A 17123-nucleotide genomic window follows, 5' to 3' on the forward strand; every position below is an offset into this window, starting at 1 on the left:
CAATGGAGCGGATTGGTCACATTGTGAACAGATTGATAAACTAATGGGGTGGATTGGTCACAGTGTGAACAGATTAATAAACCAATGGAGGGATTGGTCACAGTGTGAACAGATTAATAAACCATTTCTGCAAAATGTTAAACGCTAATTTTTTTTTAACGTCTGGCAGGGCTGAGGTCATGAAGTTGAATCGAGCATGGTTTTTCAATGTATTATCTCGTTTTTTTAATCTATTCACAATGATTTCCACAACCAATGTGTTTTCGCCGTACTGTGTACTTTTATGCATCAAATCAGTACTTGAAGCTCATCAACTCAATAGTTTTGCACCCAGCTCTCCAGTTTTGGGATCAACTAGCTTGTCAAATATATGAGGTGAAACAGCAAGTAGACTAAACCTGTTATTTCATCTCAATGCGTCGGATACATTTAATCAACATTTCTTATCTGCTGCTGCTCATTTTCAGGTTGTACTCTTCCGGTTGGGAACATTAATTAGATCACCACTGAAAATGTGCCTTCTCAGCTAACAATAGCTGATTCCAGATCTTTGACTTTTAGTTATTTTTATCTAGTTACTTGAAAATGTTGAATGTTAAACATAGAGCGGATTTGAGAACATTTCAGATTTGGTTAGTGGGTTTGATATTGGATTTAGATTTGATGAAACGCTATTGATCTCCGCCCAATAGTGACTGTATCAGAGGATAGTGGTTTTAATCGAGTCTAGATTCTTTAATAGACCATGTAGGGCCGTGGGTGCAGCAGGATTCACACCAGAAGATGTAAACTGGCCTGACTGTTCTTTGTAATCCATTACTTGCACTTACAGTTGACACTAAGTTAGACCCACAGGTCTTCCAGTAAATCAAAACTGAGTTTGGTTCCAGTATGACAAACATATTTTGCCTTTATTGCATGCTCCTTAATCAACAGTTGTATACTGGCCCTCTTAAATTCAGCTTCATGTTACATCAAATGATATTCAAAGTCATAAATTTTCCCTGTGAAAGCGCAGATCCCCTGACACTGTTATCTCCACGCAGATGTGTTTTATATCTGAACAGCTAATCTATCACCGCCGCTTTCGTGCTTTGATTCCCACTACACACACACACCCACACAGTTACACACTGACAGAGGTGCAGGGTCCCATGGGTATCGTAAACCTCTGCAGGCTGACTCCCTGCACCATCAGGAGCCTAATGGTGATGATGCTAATGGCCATGACTTAATCAGACAGGCCCTGCCACCAGTAAAGATCTGTGAAATGTGTTCAGTAATAAACACAGTCAGCGCTTAGAACCGCGTGCTGTTAACATGTGGGGTGATGGGAATGAAAGAAATACTTAACATTAAACGGCCATTAAATTTGACTATTACCCATCGAAACTGCTGCTTCCAGCCCACAAGTGAGGCTGTGATTACTCCTCCCTGCTCCCAACTGCACAATAAATGATTCTGTATGATGATCATGAAGATATCATTTGTTTTAATGTAATATGAGAAGATGGCGATTTCTTTTAAAGGTTTGCATGCATAATGTAGAAAACTGTAAAATGACCTTAATATAATATTCCCCCTCACCTGTTAACTGACTTATCGTAGTCATCCTAGCTATTTTTGCTTTTCTCAACAACTTAAAGCTCCACTTGGACAGTTTTTTGTTTGATTTCAACGTTTTTGGTCCATGTTTATCGGCATACTCTGTGTGGTTGATCCCCGGACTCTCAGGGTAATAACCCATTGTATTACCGTTTTCATTTTCTTCATTAAAAATAAAAAATTGCACCAACAAAACATGTCATGGAGGCAACATATACATTCATTTATTTTTATTAACCCATTCTTCCACACAGCCACAAAACAAAGGAACACCTGAGGAATACAAAGAAAAAAGGATATTTTTCTTGGAGCTAGTTATGGATCCATTACTCTTTTAATTCCAAGAAGTTGTTCTGGGTTTGGACCAGAAGACCAGACTGTTGTTGTCAATGGACAAAAAAAAAACATGGCCAATTTGAGCTTTAGATTCAAGAGGAGCAACGCTGATTCTGTCCATGTCAAGGGACAGTAGACCTCTTTAGTTTTAGCTAAAGAGGTCTAAAGAGGTCTAAAGCTAAAGATGTTAGCTCCACTGACATCTTTCTCTTGCAAGGATGCAATGAGGGTTCATGAAGTTTGCCAACCCAGTGTGCAAGTGTTTAGTGGATGAGGAGTATGACTTTTTAAGTATCTTGGAGTGTTGTTCACAAGCTAGGGTTGGTTGCAGTACAAGATTAACAGGAAGATAGGTGCACCACCAGAAGTCACACAGCCATAGTGGCTCTCAATTTACTGGTCCATCTACGATCCAATCCTCACCTATGGTCATGAGGTTTGGAAAAGAATGAGGATACAAGTTGCGAGGTGACTGGGCTCAGCCTTAGAGATAGGGTGATCAGGCATCTGAAGGGAGCTCGGCGCTCCTTCACATTTAAACGAGTCAGTTGAGGGGGTTCGGCTTGATCAGGATCAACACTACACACATCCCTGTGGATGTATTCACATCGCATCCAACTGATAGGAGACCACAGGGAAGAGAGGTTGAGGGACTATGAATCCTTTCTTGCCGGGGAATGTTTTGGGATCCCCTGGAACTGGAGGACAAGGCTACTCCCCTAACCCACATCTGTACAAGTGTTTTCAGTCGGAATTAGTGGCAATAAAGGATGCAGTTTAATGACTTGCATGTTTCTAATAGCAGATTTGTATTCCATCTTAGCTTTCTGAAACAAACAAAATGAAGATCTCACACAAAACTGTATTGCAACTTATACAGCAATTTACAAAGGACCATCTTCATCAACTGTCACTCGAGAACAACCAGATGGCACTCAAAGAGCCCAAATAACCACCAGTAATGTTCTGTGAACAGTTCTCCAACTTAACCAGGACATATTTGACATTACATTACTTCCATTACCAATGTATACAGGGTTTTTCACCCTTGCAAACATACCTTTAGGACATTTGGCATCTGTTTCTACCAGCTTTTTTGAAAGCATGCCTGGTTTCCTTTGCTCTTGTATTGGACTTGTACACATATTGGCATTATGAGCTGATGAAGAGTGTCTTTGATTACTTTTCTGCTGAGCCTCATGTGGTAACTCTTACTAAGCAGTGCTGAGCATGGAACCTATTTTGTCTGGCCACTGGTTGTCTTATTTCAGGTAATAATTTCAGGCTGTAGCTTTTCTTCACACCACAACAGTGTCTACCAGGTTACAACCAGCAACAATGTATTGAGGCAGTAGTGACGAGCTATTTTACTCCACCATTTTACCATTGTTACCTTTGTGTTTCATTTGGCCCTAATGAGGTTCCATCATCACTGGTACATCACTGAGGAGGGTGAACCCCTGTCAAGTGTCTTAGCTTGGTCATGAGTCTTATCCTGTACGTTATCGTATCCGGGATATGATGTTAACATGGAACCTGATATTGTTGTGTACATGTTTCTAACACTACCCAGGGAGTCTACTGTGTTGGATTCATGTCAAAACCAAAACTGGACAAACCCAGTTTGTTTTTTCTTCCAGGTAGTCATCATAGCACTGTTTATCATGTGTTTTGTGTTACTAACTAGTACAACTTGATGTGGTGACATGCTCATGAACCCCTCGTCACACCGGAAAGTGGCCCAGTGATGTTAATTCAACATGCTTGTGAAATAGATGGTGACAGAAGCTCGGTGATGTAGTAAAACTGGCAGGACTAGTTGGTGAACTAATGCCAGGAGCGAGTTTAGCGCTAATGTGCGGGTCGCCTGGTAATATGCTATCGAACATCACAATAGCTCTCCAAGCTGACCAGACAAGAAGTTCACAGTTTATTCAGGACATGTATTTGTACAACATATTGTACATACAGTGGTGTATAAAGTACCCAAAAGCCATACTTAAGTAAAGATACCTTACTGGAAAACTACTCCAGTAAAAGTAAAAGTCACCTATTAGAATACTACTTGAGTAAAAGTCTTAAAGTATCTGATATTTGTTGTACTTAAGTATCAAAAGTAATTTTTCTGATATTAAATGTACTTAAGTATTGAAAGTAAAAGTACAAGTAAATGCTGTTAATAAAAAAGCAAAGGGTCAGAATTTTGAGAATTATGAAGTTTATTCTTTAAAGTGCTGTGGCCACCATGACCAAGGACATGGAGCTGTGTTGAACATAATTGGGTTGGCTGTGATCCATCCAGGAGCAACAATGTCCAACATAATATATTGTACATACGTATACTTTTGCATCTACTATGAACTTATCATCATAATTCTCCGAAAAGCAATATGACACTATGAAGGAGTTGTAACAGTGCGTTTATAAGTATGCTCATTCCGACTAGAGGATGTAGAGGGCAAATGCATAATATTGTGTTCAGCAAAAAATATCCACTTGATGCATCAGGTCAGTGTTGTGAGAAAGGACACCTGCCTTGTAAACTCCTATGGGCCTGATTTGAACACAACAGGCAAAGGTTTTGCTCAAGCTGAATCTGCAATTGGGCGACTGCTACCATCATAACTCCATCTGATCATCCACAAAATGACTCAAATATCAAAACATGATCAATGCTAAAGCAGCACCGAAAGTAACAACCCAGTCATTACTTGAAACTGAAAAATGTCCTGTTCATCTTCAAAAGAAGTTGGTTTTCAAAATTGCGAGAATTCCGTCTCGCTCTTCTTGGGCTGAAGACTAGTCCTGCGATGCTAACTAGCCTTTCACAGGCCGCTGAGGCAGGTAGAGGTGTGTTCAGCTTCACACACAGCTTGGGAAGGATTTCCCTAATGCTGCGCTCTCGCGGCTCCTGTCAATCCTATGGTGTGGTGGCTAGCTAACGTTAAGTTAGCTAACGTTAGCTAACTAGTGCTGCAATGATTATAGCTAAGATGACTCAAATCAACAACATCTCACAACTATCAACACTTCCTCAGCTCACTAACTCGCTAGCGATCCTCGGGTGTTGGTCTTCGTCACCACCGTAGATTGTTGCGGGAGTAGCAGGTGCTTCCATTTTTGCTTCCGTCATGAAATCAGTCATCGTAGAGTGGAATTCTGCTCATGTAGTCTCGCTAGCTATAGCATATAGCAGCGGTTCCCAAACTTTTTAGGCCACACACCCCCTTCTACATCCCGACCAGGTTCACGCACCCCGAATCCCCCACACCTTAAAAAAAAAGCAACAGAGCCTATTTATAGCCGCATAAAAATCTGACCAATGAGAGAACAGTTTGCTCGCGCGTGACGTTTGTTTACAAGATAAAAAACACAAAAAAGACAAATAAACTTCCTGCACCGTGCCTTCGAAAAGGTAACGGACGTACACCAGAAGATTGGCCAGATTGGCCACATGTGTAGACTCGTCGACTTGCAGAGAGTACAACTCACTCTTCTTCACGCGACCGACTAATGTAGCCAGGATGTCTTCGTGCGTGTTTTGTAGACCCAACACATGAATGAGACTGCAGTTGTTTTGGGCTGTTTTGTATCTCCTCCAATTTCGATATAAAAAATGTAAGGGGCTTTTGACTTGCACTGGCATGCTTGATGTTCAGGTGGCGACGTAAATAAGAGGGCTTCAGACAGCTGTTAGCCAGAACCTCACTGCACCCGGCATGCATGCAACCCTGTCTCCTAAAAATGGTGTTTGACTTATTACATTGACTTATTACAAATACATTTCTAATCAACATTTTAACACTAACATTTTTTTCCCTCTCCACCACCACCGCCTCTCCTTCTCCCTATTACGCGGTCAGAATACCACCACAACACGCCGCCTGTCTCCGGCAGAAACGCGCTCATCCAGGCCGAGCAACGAGGAACATTACGCGGCTACAATACCTCTACAAAGGCCCGCGTGTAAAATCCGGGAGTAACCGTGACTCTCTTAAGGGTTAGGTTTGGGTGGGGACGTGGCTTCCTAGTGGAAGTTATGGTTAGGGTTAGATGGATACAAATAAATAAAATATACCTCCATAACACCCCGCCACTCTCGGCTCATACCTCCCCAGCAACGAGGCACATCACCCGTCCACAATACCTCCAGAATGTCCCCCGGGTGAAATCCGGGACTTCGTTTTATGGTTCCGAGTGGCGGGCGAGGCGAGGCAGATCACAGAAAAATAATAAAGACTAGAGTATGGCAAAGATATGTTGATGAGAAACGTATTTGTAATACGTCGAACACAAACGTAATCAGGGAGAAAATACGTTGATGGTCAAACGTAATTGAGAATGCATTTTAGTTTTGGGGGAACGTCATTTTTAGGAGACAGGACTGCACCATTAGACCACCATTACATTTTTCCTCTCGCGCACCCCCTAGAGGCAGCTGTGGGTGCGCGCACCACACTTTGGGAATCCCTGGCATATAGCATCCTGGGCATCACTGGGAATCAAAACACCGTGGCTTTGAGAGCACTTGTTTGCAATTGCGCATTAACGTGATTAACTAATGATTTAACTTGCAAGCTAGGACCACTGATTCGCCAAACCTGCTTGTTGCAGTCTGTGTTCCACCACAGTCCCAGACGCTGGTCTCATGATTCATTTTGTTTCTAAAGATAGATTTGATTTTGTAGCGAGTAACGAAGGTTTCAGGGGAAATGTATCAGATTAAAAGTATCAGTTTTCTTTGCAAAATGTAGTGAAGTAAAAGTCAACAGAAATATAAATAGTAAAGTAAAGTACAGATATCCAAAAAAACGACTTAAGTACAGTAACAAAGTATTTCTACTTCGTTACTGTACACCACTGCATACATATATCGTATAACTGTCTGCAAACCCTGCCACTGTTGTAGAGCTTTTTTAGAGTACTTCTGCTTAGCGAGGTTATGGATGCTTCAACACAGCTAAAATAAGCTATGCTAGCTCCCCCTGTTTTGGACCCTCTGGCTCTTGTAATTGGCTAACCCTACAAATGAATGTGTCAAAATTGTGTGACTTCGCCTTAAACTAAAACACTCAACCAGGATACTCTGTAGCTCGCCTGTAAACACAGTCAGTGAGGAGTTATGATGTAAGCAGTGTAATTCAACCTGCAGCATATGTCTGCTTGCACTCCCTCAATCATTACTCGGCACATCTTAAAAATGTCAAACAATATTTCTATCTGCTTAGCCTCTCCTTCCATAGGGCAGTGGGAAAAGCAATATGAAGCATGTTAAACAACACAAGTTCTCTGTTCAACAGAACGAAAACACAGAATTTCTTCTGTGTTTTTACACAAAGTCATTGCTGTGTGTTTTGTAATCGCACTCCTTTGTCCTGTGTTTAGTTATTACAGCCTAGAAGACATCAGCCACGAGTCCGTTAACAAGTACCTGTCCAACCTGGTGGAGAAAAGCCTGCGGGAGCTGGAATGCTCTTTCTGCATAGAGATAAAGGAGGTGAGTGAGTGTAGTATTTTCATGTTATTTTATAGTCTGTGAAATGACACAAAGCTGTTTAACATGGGATCTGGTTGTGGTTTGTCAAATTGTTCCATTAATGCTCCAGGATAATCGGACCATTGAGCCACTGACCTACGGTCGCATCGCCTCCTATTACTACCTGAGGCATCAGACCATTGGCACCTTTAAAGAGCGACTGAAGGCGGAGCTGCCCATCCATGAGCTGCTCTCCGTCCTGACGGTGAGCTTCACACTGCCAACATACGGCTGTGGTTGTTATGTCACCACTTACGATGTTTTCTTATCAATTCACACATATGCCCTCTGTTAGAGGTGTGTGTGTGTGTGTGTGTGTGTGTGTGTGTGTGTGTGTGTGTGTGCAGTTACATAGAGAGGTCTGTTGAGGTTTTTAATGTAAATCTTGTGCCGTGTGTTGTTGGAGCTGTTATAAAAGCATTTGCTCTCTTGCTATGGTTAAAAGTGCTGGTAAATAAAATGCATAAATATTCAAGATTCTAGATTGGGACCTTGTAGGCTACTGGCTAAGTCAAGACTTTATTGTCTTCTCAGGCCAGTGATAGAAATGATCCCAGGGATGTTTTTGCATTATGTCCATGACACAGAGTCTGAATGCGACGCAAGCTAATGGGCTGGATTCCATCCTTTTCTATGAACTTTTGTTGGACGCCCTGTTTCTGTTTATTGCTGTTACTCACTTCTAAAGCTCACAATAGACAAGAAATGAGGATCTCTGGATACCTACGATACCTCCTCATTTCACTACAGAGACCTAAATAAGGGGGCAGTTGACTGGAGGGAGATCGCTTGAAAGTTTCCTGCTTTCTGTTGGCTATGTTGTATGTCATTTCTATTGAATATCACAATGTAAAACGTGTTTTCTGTTTAAACGTAGAAAGATAGCAAGTAGAAGTCACCCATCTCTTAAGGGCTCACGTCTCCAGTCTGATGTGGAGCTCACAGCTGATATGTATGTGGTTTGTTTGCATGATGAACAACGAAGAATACAATATACGTATGTCCGCCTACAGTGCAGGAGGACATACACAAATGCTCTGCAACCTGATTCTAGACCAGGACAGAACCTGATCCGCTTGTAAGAGCCTGCCTTGATTTCTAATCAATACATCCAATTATTTTAGCACTCACAGCTCCATGCACTGTACCTTTGTGTACACAGTACGGGTTGCACATTTCTCTCATGCCATGAGAAATCATTGAACTTTGTCCATGCACAGGTGTGTTTGTTCCAAGTGAAAGTCAATCAAAGAGTTCTGTCTCTCACATACTGTTTTCCAATTCAGTTTCCATACACAAAAAAACATGAATTGTAAAAGCAACAGAAAAGTAAGACTACACTTATCTTTAGTGCAATACTCTTTCTGTTTAGTGTAGCATTGCATCCCTGCTTTCAGTATTTGTCAGCAGGAGGTTTTTACATAAAGGCTGCTGTTTGAAAGACGTGTGATACAGCTTTTTAGAATACCACTGAGACTCTGTGATAGGACAGAAGACACACCTTATTGGAATAAGAGATTTACACTTTACTCCTCCTATCAAATTAGCACCTTTGTCTGAGCTTCATTAACTCTACTATTCTGCAGCTGTGGTGTGGTATGTCGCCCTAATATTTTGGTTTAAGTGCATTGTTCAAGAGACTGACACTTAATAATTAGTTAGTTAAGAAGGTAATGTCTGATGGGCAAGATATCTTAAAAAAAAGAATTAAATAAGGAATTGAATATTACTTTGTATAAAATTAGGCCAAGGAACAAAAGATCATTTGTTCCAGGAACTTCTATTTGTCTAACAAACTCCTGCAGTCATATGAAAGGAATTGATGCCACATGTATTCCTTGATCATCTGTCCCCAGGGCTGAGGTCCAATAGTCCTCTTTGCTTAGGAAGGTTCTGAGTGAAACGACATAAAGTATCTAAGAGGCCGCCATAAGAGCTGTTAGACATCTTGAATGCTAAGGAAAGGTGCTTCAATGCTTCCTTCATTAGCTCCTTTAGCATAGGAAACACTGCACCTTCCTTTAGCATCTTTTCAAGGCTCAGTAATAATGTAGTTTTTAGGAAACATTACTCAAACAGGAGGAAAATGTGCATTAGGACTATTTTCATCAGGTTCATACACATTTGGTGCTCAAGTAATGCTGCATTCCCACTACATGGTACGCCTTGACTCGACTCGCTTGGAACTGGGTTTCTTTGATAATACCTGGTTTGTTTGCTTGCTTATTTAGATCCCCAGTAGCTACTGTATTGCGACAGTAAATACTACATTTGTATTTATACTTCAATCCTCAGAAAATACATCATTACACATCCATAACATTCATACTCACCAACTCAAACCCTTTCCAATAGTTCTATTAATAATAAGTTCATAACCAGGCCGTGGTCAGACTTTCCTCAGTTTGGTTGGTGATGAAAGGATCCGGTGAGAGAACACGTTGGAGACACGGTCACGCAGCGGCGCTGTGACCATCAGCTAAGCATCCCGCCTACCTTGAGGGGTTGCTCTGTGAAATAGAACCAGAAGCAAGTTGAGCCTATGCTTTGGACGGCGTTAATAGTTTTTGGACAGCAATGGAGCTCTATGGGCCAGAGGAAGAAGATACATCAGGCTTTGATACACTCACAGTACTTGTAAGTTAATACATTGATGTTTGGATTGCATGTGGGAAAAATAGAATGTTTCCTGTTGTAGGAATTTCAAGACTGCGTTAGTTCAGCTGCAAGTCCAGTCAGTGAGCTCAGTGGTTGAACCTGATTTCAATAATGATGCTAACACATGGTGGGGAGGCTCCTCATCACTCTCCTCTGCACACATGTAGTTGGAAGCAGACCAAAGCATGCCATGCTTAGCCGCCTCCCTCCCCAACAGGCTGCGATATAATAGGCCAGTCACCCCGCCATCCTTTCCACTCCCCCTCTGTTAGCTACAAAGCAGTGGCATGCTCCTCCAGTTCCCCCAGATTGTTGCAGTGTGGCCACTAATGAGCAACACCCACACCTCTTTGCACCACCACCTCCCACCCCCACCCCGTCCTCACACACTTATTTTCCTCTCCGAGCACTGCGCTGCCACTCAGCCCGTCTTTGTCTCTGTTTTCTTTCCTGCTGTGTTTGTCCTCTGCTTCCCAAGACGAACTGCATCAAACATAAGGTTTATGAAACGTGTTGTCTTCTAAAGATGTACACACCATGTCCATGAGGAAAACCTGATATGATGGTGACTCGTAGAAAAATAACTGTGAAAGAGCTAAGAGGCATCTCATAGAATCCTGCCATTGCTACATGTATCTGTAATACTAATACGCTAATAGCACCAGATTATCAGACATGTTGGAAACAAATCCTTTCAGTGATTTAGAGGAGAAAACAAATGGGAATGTTGCCATTATTACCCATACTACCCTTTGTAGACATCGTTACAAACCTCCTTACTGCTTGAACTTTGACCTCCCTTACTTGCTGTAGTCAGTCACAAAATTGTAATTTGGTTTAGCTTAATATTTGCCACGTCAAGTGAAGATATAAGCCGATTTATAGACAGTTCTTTCTGTACAGCTGCTTCCATCTCATCAACTCTTACTGTCATTTTTTATGGCCATTTTATATTTGCTGTTTTTCTGGCTCTGGCACAGGAAGTTGTTGATCCTGCCTCTGAATGGCTCTGTTTGTCGAGACATTCAGACGTAATGAATCACATGTTGGCTAGGATCTATTGCGATGAGGTATTATTACATTCATTACCGGTGCACTCACTCTCAGCTCTCCCTCCAAATGAAGTGTTTTATAATCTGGATGAACTGTCTGCTGGTTTACATCTCGTCAGCTCATCTGACTTCTTCTCTCTTGGACTCAGATCTAGTGATATTGTCGTGTTCTCAACAGAGTGCGACAATGAAAAGAAGAGCCTCGTTGTAATATCAAACCCAACAAACAATTCAATGTGTGATATTTTGGATAAACTGCAGGATGCAGACAACACAAGTGGCAGCGTTCAGTAATTGAACTACTTTGAACAGCAAGCCAGTTGACAAAGTCTGTGTCTTTTCTTTATCACATCATTTTGTAAAAGTTATAATAATGTGTTTATAGCAGTTGATCTGTGGACCTGACCCCCACATCTTGTCTCAGCTGTGTATCCCTCCCCTCTTTCTGTGTTCTCCCACTCTGTTCCTGTGAACGCTACTATGAGCGGGTGTGGAGTAGTCGTTGATGATGTCTGCTTAAAGATCTATAGTCTCTATCTCCACCACATCCATATGCAGACACAATGGCACTGAAAGATAAATCACTACTCCTATCCCTCATCCCAGCCCCCGCCCAGCTCAGGTCCATTTTCAGGCCCTAGCTTTTGAAACACCGGCTTCAGTCAGTGATGGATGGAGCCTTAACAGTCCAGGCCAGGGGGAAGCTATGACAAATGCCTCCAGCACAGCATGTTGATGGGGCTACATTAGCCGAAGTTGAACTGAAGTGAATTAGCGGAGAGGAGCCATGCGTGTCCACGCATCTCTCCGTATCCCAGCCACAAACAAGGCACAACACACAGCCTCAGCACAGAGAGGAGATGGATGGACCATCATTATCAATTCCATCATCCAGTGACCCAGTGCAGTCTTTATGATTCAATCTTTAGCATTCTCAGAAACTCCCTTCAAAAAGTTTGGTAGATTTTTAAAAGCAGGTGTCCTGGATCTTTCGGTCATCGGGTCTGGTAAAAAGATTCCTCTGTGGGAAGGGGAACAGTTGGTTTTCCAAACCAGAAGAGTAGGGAGGTAAATGCAGCTGTAAAATGTTGGGTTGTCCTGGAAAAGGATTTCAACATTCTCCTATTTCCCTTTAGAATGAACTACGAGGCTATCTAACACTGGCATCTGAGAGAGTTACGTTCTGTTCAGGATCATATTAACATTCAAATGGCAGTTTATGGGCCCGAGTGTTTTAAAAATGTAAACTTTATTACAAATGTCATTTACATTAGGTACATATATGGAATTTGACCTCTGCTTTGATTTGGCTGCTCTCGGTTATGTTATGGAACACTGTGAACCCCCAAGTCACGTCACATGGTGGCACATGCAGGTTGGATGCACATGGCATAACCAAGAACCTCAACCTCTTTCAAATCCAGAGAGGAGCACGGATCATCACTGAAAATATCCTTGAAAATGATCTCTAGAAAAGAGCGTTAACCCTGTAATTCCACAACAGGCTTTAGACTTCCTGTTTAACTTTGGATCTCTGTCCCACAGGATGCAGAGGAGTATGCCGAGCTGCCCGTCAGACACAATGAGGACCAGCTGAACAGTCAGCTGTCTCAGCAGCTCCCCCTGCAGGTCAACCCCCACTCATACGACAGCGCCCACACCAAGACCCATCTGCTGCTGCAGGCCCACTTCAGCCACACCCCGCTGCCCTGCAGCGACTACACCACCGATACCAAGACAGTACTGGACAACACCATCCGAATCTGTCAGGTAGGATTCACTGGGCAGCTGATACTGCAACAAATTACCAATGTGATAACAATATATTCATTTAGCTGACACTTTATCCAAAGCGACTTCCAAGATGTGCACTCAACTATGTGGATACAACACAAAATTACAAGAATCATGCAAGTACATGAAGTGCTTCAAGTGCTTGTTTAGAGACAACAAGGTTGAAAGAACGAGTTTGGGTTTTTTTGTGGGGCAAGGTTTAGTCTGAACAAATGAGTTCTCAGTCTCTGATAGAAGATGTGTATTGTTTCTGCTGTCCTGATGTCAATGGGGAGTTCATTCCGCCATTGTGAAACTAGCACAGCAAACAGTTGAGACTTGGTATAGCAGTAGCCGCTCCGTCGTAGTGAGGGAACAGCAAGCTAATTGGCTGGAGCAGAGCGCAGTGGACGGGCTGGGTGGACGGTTTGACCATGTTCTGACCTGGATTCACAAATGTAGGCAAGTACCAGTGTTTAGAATCGCACTGGAGCAGCCACCCGGAGCCAGCCCAAGGGGCAGAGGAGCGGTGTAGAGCTGGAGAACTTGTGTAGATGGAGGACCGTTGCATTCAGGATGAGCTGCAGAGGTCGGATGGCATGTGCCCAGAACAGAACCCTGAGGGACACCAATAGTGTGGCTCCAAGGTTTCTCTCCAAGTGACCCTCTGTGTGTGGTGCTTGAGGTCGAATGTGAGCAGGGACAGAGCCTGAGACTCCCAGCTCGTATTCAATGCAAGTATGTAGGCTACACATGTTATTCCAATTTGTCAAATACATATATAGTGATTTTGATTAGACTCTTTAGATTAGTTTTCTTATTAATTCTTGATACTGGTAGTAATAATATTTGTTAAATCTGTAAGATTTGGACAGAGTTTGAGTTTAAAATGTGAATGTGAAGAGGTTACCGTGCTGACAGCATGTCACAATTGCTATGTATTGTGTTGTAGAGATATCTACTGAAATGAGCCTTCCAGCACAAACCCCAGTGCCGGGAGTTTGATCCCGGGGCACTCCCCACCGGATCAGCACACCTTTTCTTGCAGCCCTGACATAGACGGGGGTTTGCGCTGGCTGAATTGGCGTTGCTGCAGTTAACCGCTAACTGAATGGCTGCTGCCACTCCTCTCCTCCCGGCGTTGTAGTTTCCTGGCGATGAAGCGAAAATATGAATCGTTTTTTTGCAACTTTGGATCCAATAAAGAAAGTATCAGAGCGTACACGTTTAGCGGTCTGAATTTGGGCAGTTTAATTGAATTCGGCCTTTTTTGCCTTGCTGTTTGTTAGTTGCCGTTTCTTTGCATTCATAACTGATGATTGTACATTTAGATTGTGTGGACCCAGTTGTAGAGGTGAAATGCTGCCCACTACTTGTGTGGAGCATTTCCATGGTCATTAGAAGTTTTACTCAGTAGGATCTTTCACAAGAATCCCTTCCCAGGTTGTGATCGTAGGAAGAATCATACAAACACTGGCTAACCTGATGAAGCGTGTGGCGGAATGCATTGTTCACACAGTAGAACTAGTTCTTTCTTAAACACATTGATATGACTATGGATTAAGTCTCCTGGTGTCATAAAAGTTCCAATGTACATTCAGAACTACAGTGTTTTATCAGAATAATAAAAGTTTAGAAGCATAAACACTAACTTGTTGAAATGAATGAATGATAGCAATATGAGGGAAACACAGCTCATAGATCTGAGTTATGTACTGCACATGAGGAGAGAGCACGGTGCTGTGCTGTACATGAAGCAGAAGAAGGGGAATGTTCAGCATTAGCAGGTGATTTGTTGCTGAACTAGCTGATCCATCTCATAAATATCATGATGCTCACAGGTTAGATCTGACACCCACAAGAGGTCGGACTCAAGGTTTTAAACAACAGAATACTTAGCACCTGGTCAGCTTACCAGAGTCAGAACATAATAACATTCCTACAACTTCAAACTGTACTTTGTATCTCAGGTTTGTTTATGTAGGTTTGTTGTGTGTACTGTTTGAAGTTAGGACCATGTCTTAACATCTGTAAACCATTGTCCACAGCTCAGGGTGTGGGTGTGTGTGTGTGTGTGTGTGTGTGTGTGTGTGTGTGTGTGTGTGTGTGTGTGTGTGCGCGCGCACATGTGCTTGTGATTTTCCATGCTGTGTATCTGGCACATCTATTGCATGGCTCATGGATGTGGTTACTTTTCTGGTGTCCTGCTGCTACCGTTTACTCAAATGATTCTGGTTTCTTTCTGGTGTTTTTTATTGAACAAATGTATATTTTTTATTGATGTTTTCAGTGTACATAAAGTGAATGTCTGACGGACTGACAGTAGGTCTCAGGTTGGCCCCATATCATCCATGACCAGCAGCTAGCCTCACATTGGCTACACTCTGTCTCTTCAGCATTGCGTATCTAATTGCAACACGTGAACTCAGATGATTGTCACAGTCGGAGAGTGAAAGAGCAAAATGTATTGAGAAATTACATCTGGGAAAAAGAAAAGCCCAAAGCTTTACGTAACAAAACCTGCTGTCAGTTGAAACCCTGCTCGGTGACTTAGCTTGAGATGTCATCAAAAAGATGATTGTCTATCATAATAAGTCCTTTGTTCTCCTCAGGCAATGCTGGACGTAGCTGCCAACGAAGGCTGGCTCGTCACGGCCATCAGTATCTGCAACCTGTTGCAGATGATCGTCCAGGGCCGCTGGCTGCACGACTCGTCATTACTGACTCTACCACATGTTGAACAACAACACCTCTATCTGTTCAGGTACACATCACCTCACCACCGGTGCAGCTAGAAGCCATGTACGATGATTCGTAGGCAGTAGATCTACCCTCGTTGTTTTCCCAGCCGTGCTGACAGTCAGTGAACGTTACGTCTCCTCGTGTTCCATTAATGTCTGAACAGCTTCTTCACCTGCCGTCTAAAGCAGTCACAGAGATGATCAGGCTTGTCAAATGCTAAATGTCTTCTATGGTCTTTTATTGAACATGTATATCTGTAGTACACATCTGGGCCACATGAGAGAGCCTGACTGTTTGTGTGGTTCTGATAATTGTACTTCTAACATAGAAACTGATATAAAAGGCTGTGGTACATTCTGTTTGTTTAAAAAAAACAAGTCTGTTATCTCTGCCCAAATGCATTGATTTGGTCTCATTCCAAGTATTTATCATGTGTATATTATTTGAATGACACATGCATAAAACTAAATAATGTATATCTCTTAGAAATAGCTGGTTGACCTATTCCATTGAATGTAAGGTGATGTGGAAATGGCAAGTGAAATGGTCAGGAACATTCATTACGCACGATTTATAGATGAGGTGCTCTGGTGGTTTGTCATTTTTTAAAAGTGGGTCCCCAGAAAAACAGTAACAACAAACAGGACTCCGTATTGTTTTTCTGATTAAAAGTTTCTCAAGCGCATAAACATCAACATAAAGGACCTTGTGAGTTAATGTTCAAGTCACACCATACAGTGTGGAATAATTTAGTTCAAACTCAATAGAAATGGAAAGAGAAGGATGAGAAAGGAAGGCCTCTAAGTCCCTGTGGTGAGAGAGAACAGGAAGCAGGGGTAGGGTTTGTTGTGAAGTCTCCCTCTCTGACTCCATAGGAAATGGTCAAACAGGAAGGGGAGGAGCAACGTGGGAGGCTTCTACTTGCCAATCGAAGGACTTCCAGAACTGATTGCTGCGTGCAATGGAAAGGAAAGTGTTTTCGCTGCTATCGTCGGTCAAGAGCTTCAATCAAGTGAGATTGCCCAGGTAAGATTCCAAATATTATCACACCAAGAGCACAACATCATCAGAATATGTACTTTGGAGAACAGAAATAACAAAAACAACACAACTGCAAGGACTTAAATATGATCTTCAAAATGGATCTAATTCCACATTTAGCACATGTGGATGGCACAGTGTCTCACACACACCATTATCAGTGATGTGCCCTAAGCAGTCTTGCCACTGTGGTCCCAGATAGTTCCAGGATCCCCAATTACAGCTCCATAGACGGGGTTTACAGCTCCAATTGAAGTGCTAATTGCAGCAGTAATGAGAGTGTCCGGGCACGGCGGCAGGTCCTGTGGCTTCACCCAATCACTGTCCGTGCTTCCTTCTTCCCCACCTTTTACTCCCCCCCCCCCCCCCCCCCCCCCCCC

At 42.6% G+C, this 17123-nt stretch overlaps 1 protein-coding gene across 1 annotated transcript in view; it reads left to right on the forward strand.

Moving 5' to 3' along the window:
* Nucleotides 1-17123, forward strand: part of ascc3 (activating signal cointegrator 1 complex subunit 3) — a 207946-nt gene that overhangs the window by 181631 nt on the left and 9192 nt on the right. The window contains exons 34-38 of the mRNA XM_031873831.1: nucleotides 7327-7438; nucleotides 7548-7682; nucleotides 12733-12957; nucleotides 15573-15724; nucleotides 16578-16728. Of these exons, the coding sequence (XP_031729691.1) occupies nucleotides 7327-7438; nucleotides 7548-7682; nucleotides 12733-12957; nucleotides 15573-15724; nucleotides 16578-16728 (775 nt within the window). The remainder of the gene's footprint in view (nucleotides 1-7326; nucleotides 7439-7547; nucleotides 7683-12732; nucleotides 12958-15572; nucleotides 15725-16577; nucleotides 16729-17123) is intronic.

This window comes from Anarrhichthys ocellatus, unplaced genomic scaffold (genome assembly GCF_004355925.1).
Source record: "Anarrhichthys ocellatus isolate YVR2014 unplaced genomic scaffold, GSC_Weel_1.0 scaffold75, whole genome shotgun sequence".
NCBI lineage: Eukaryota > Metazoa > Chordata > Actinopteri > Perciformes > Anarhichadidae > Anarrhichthys > Anarrhichthys ocellatus.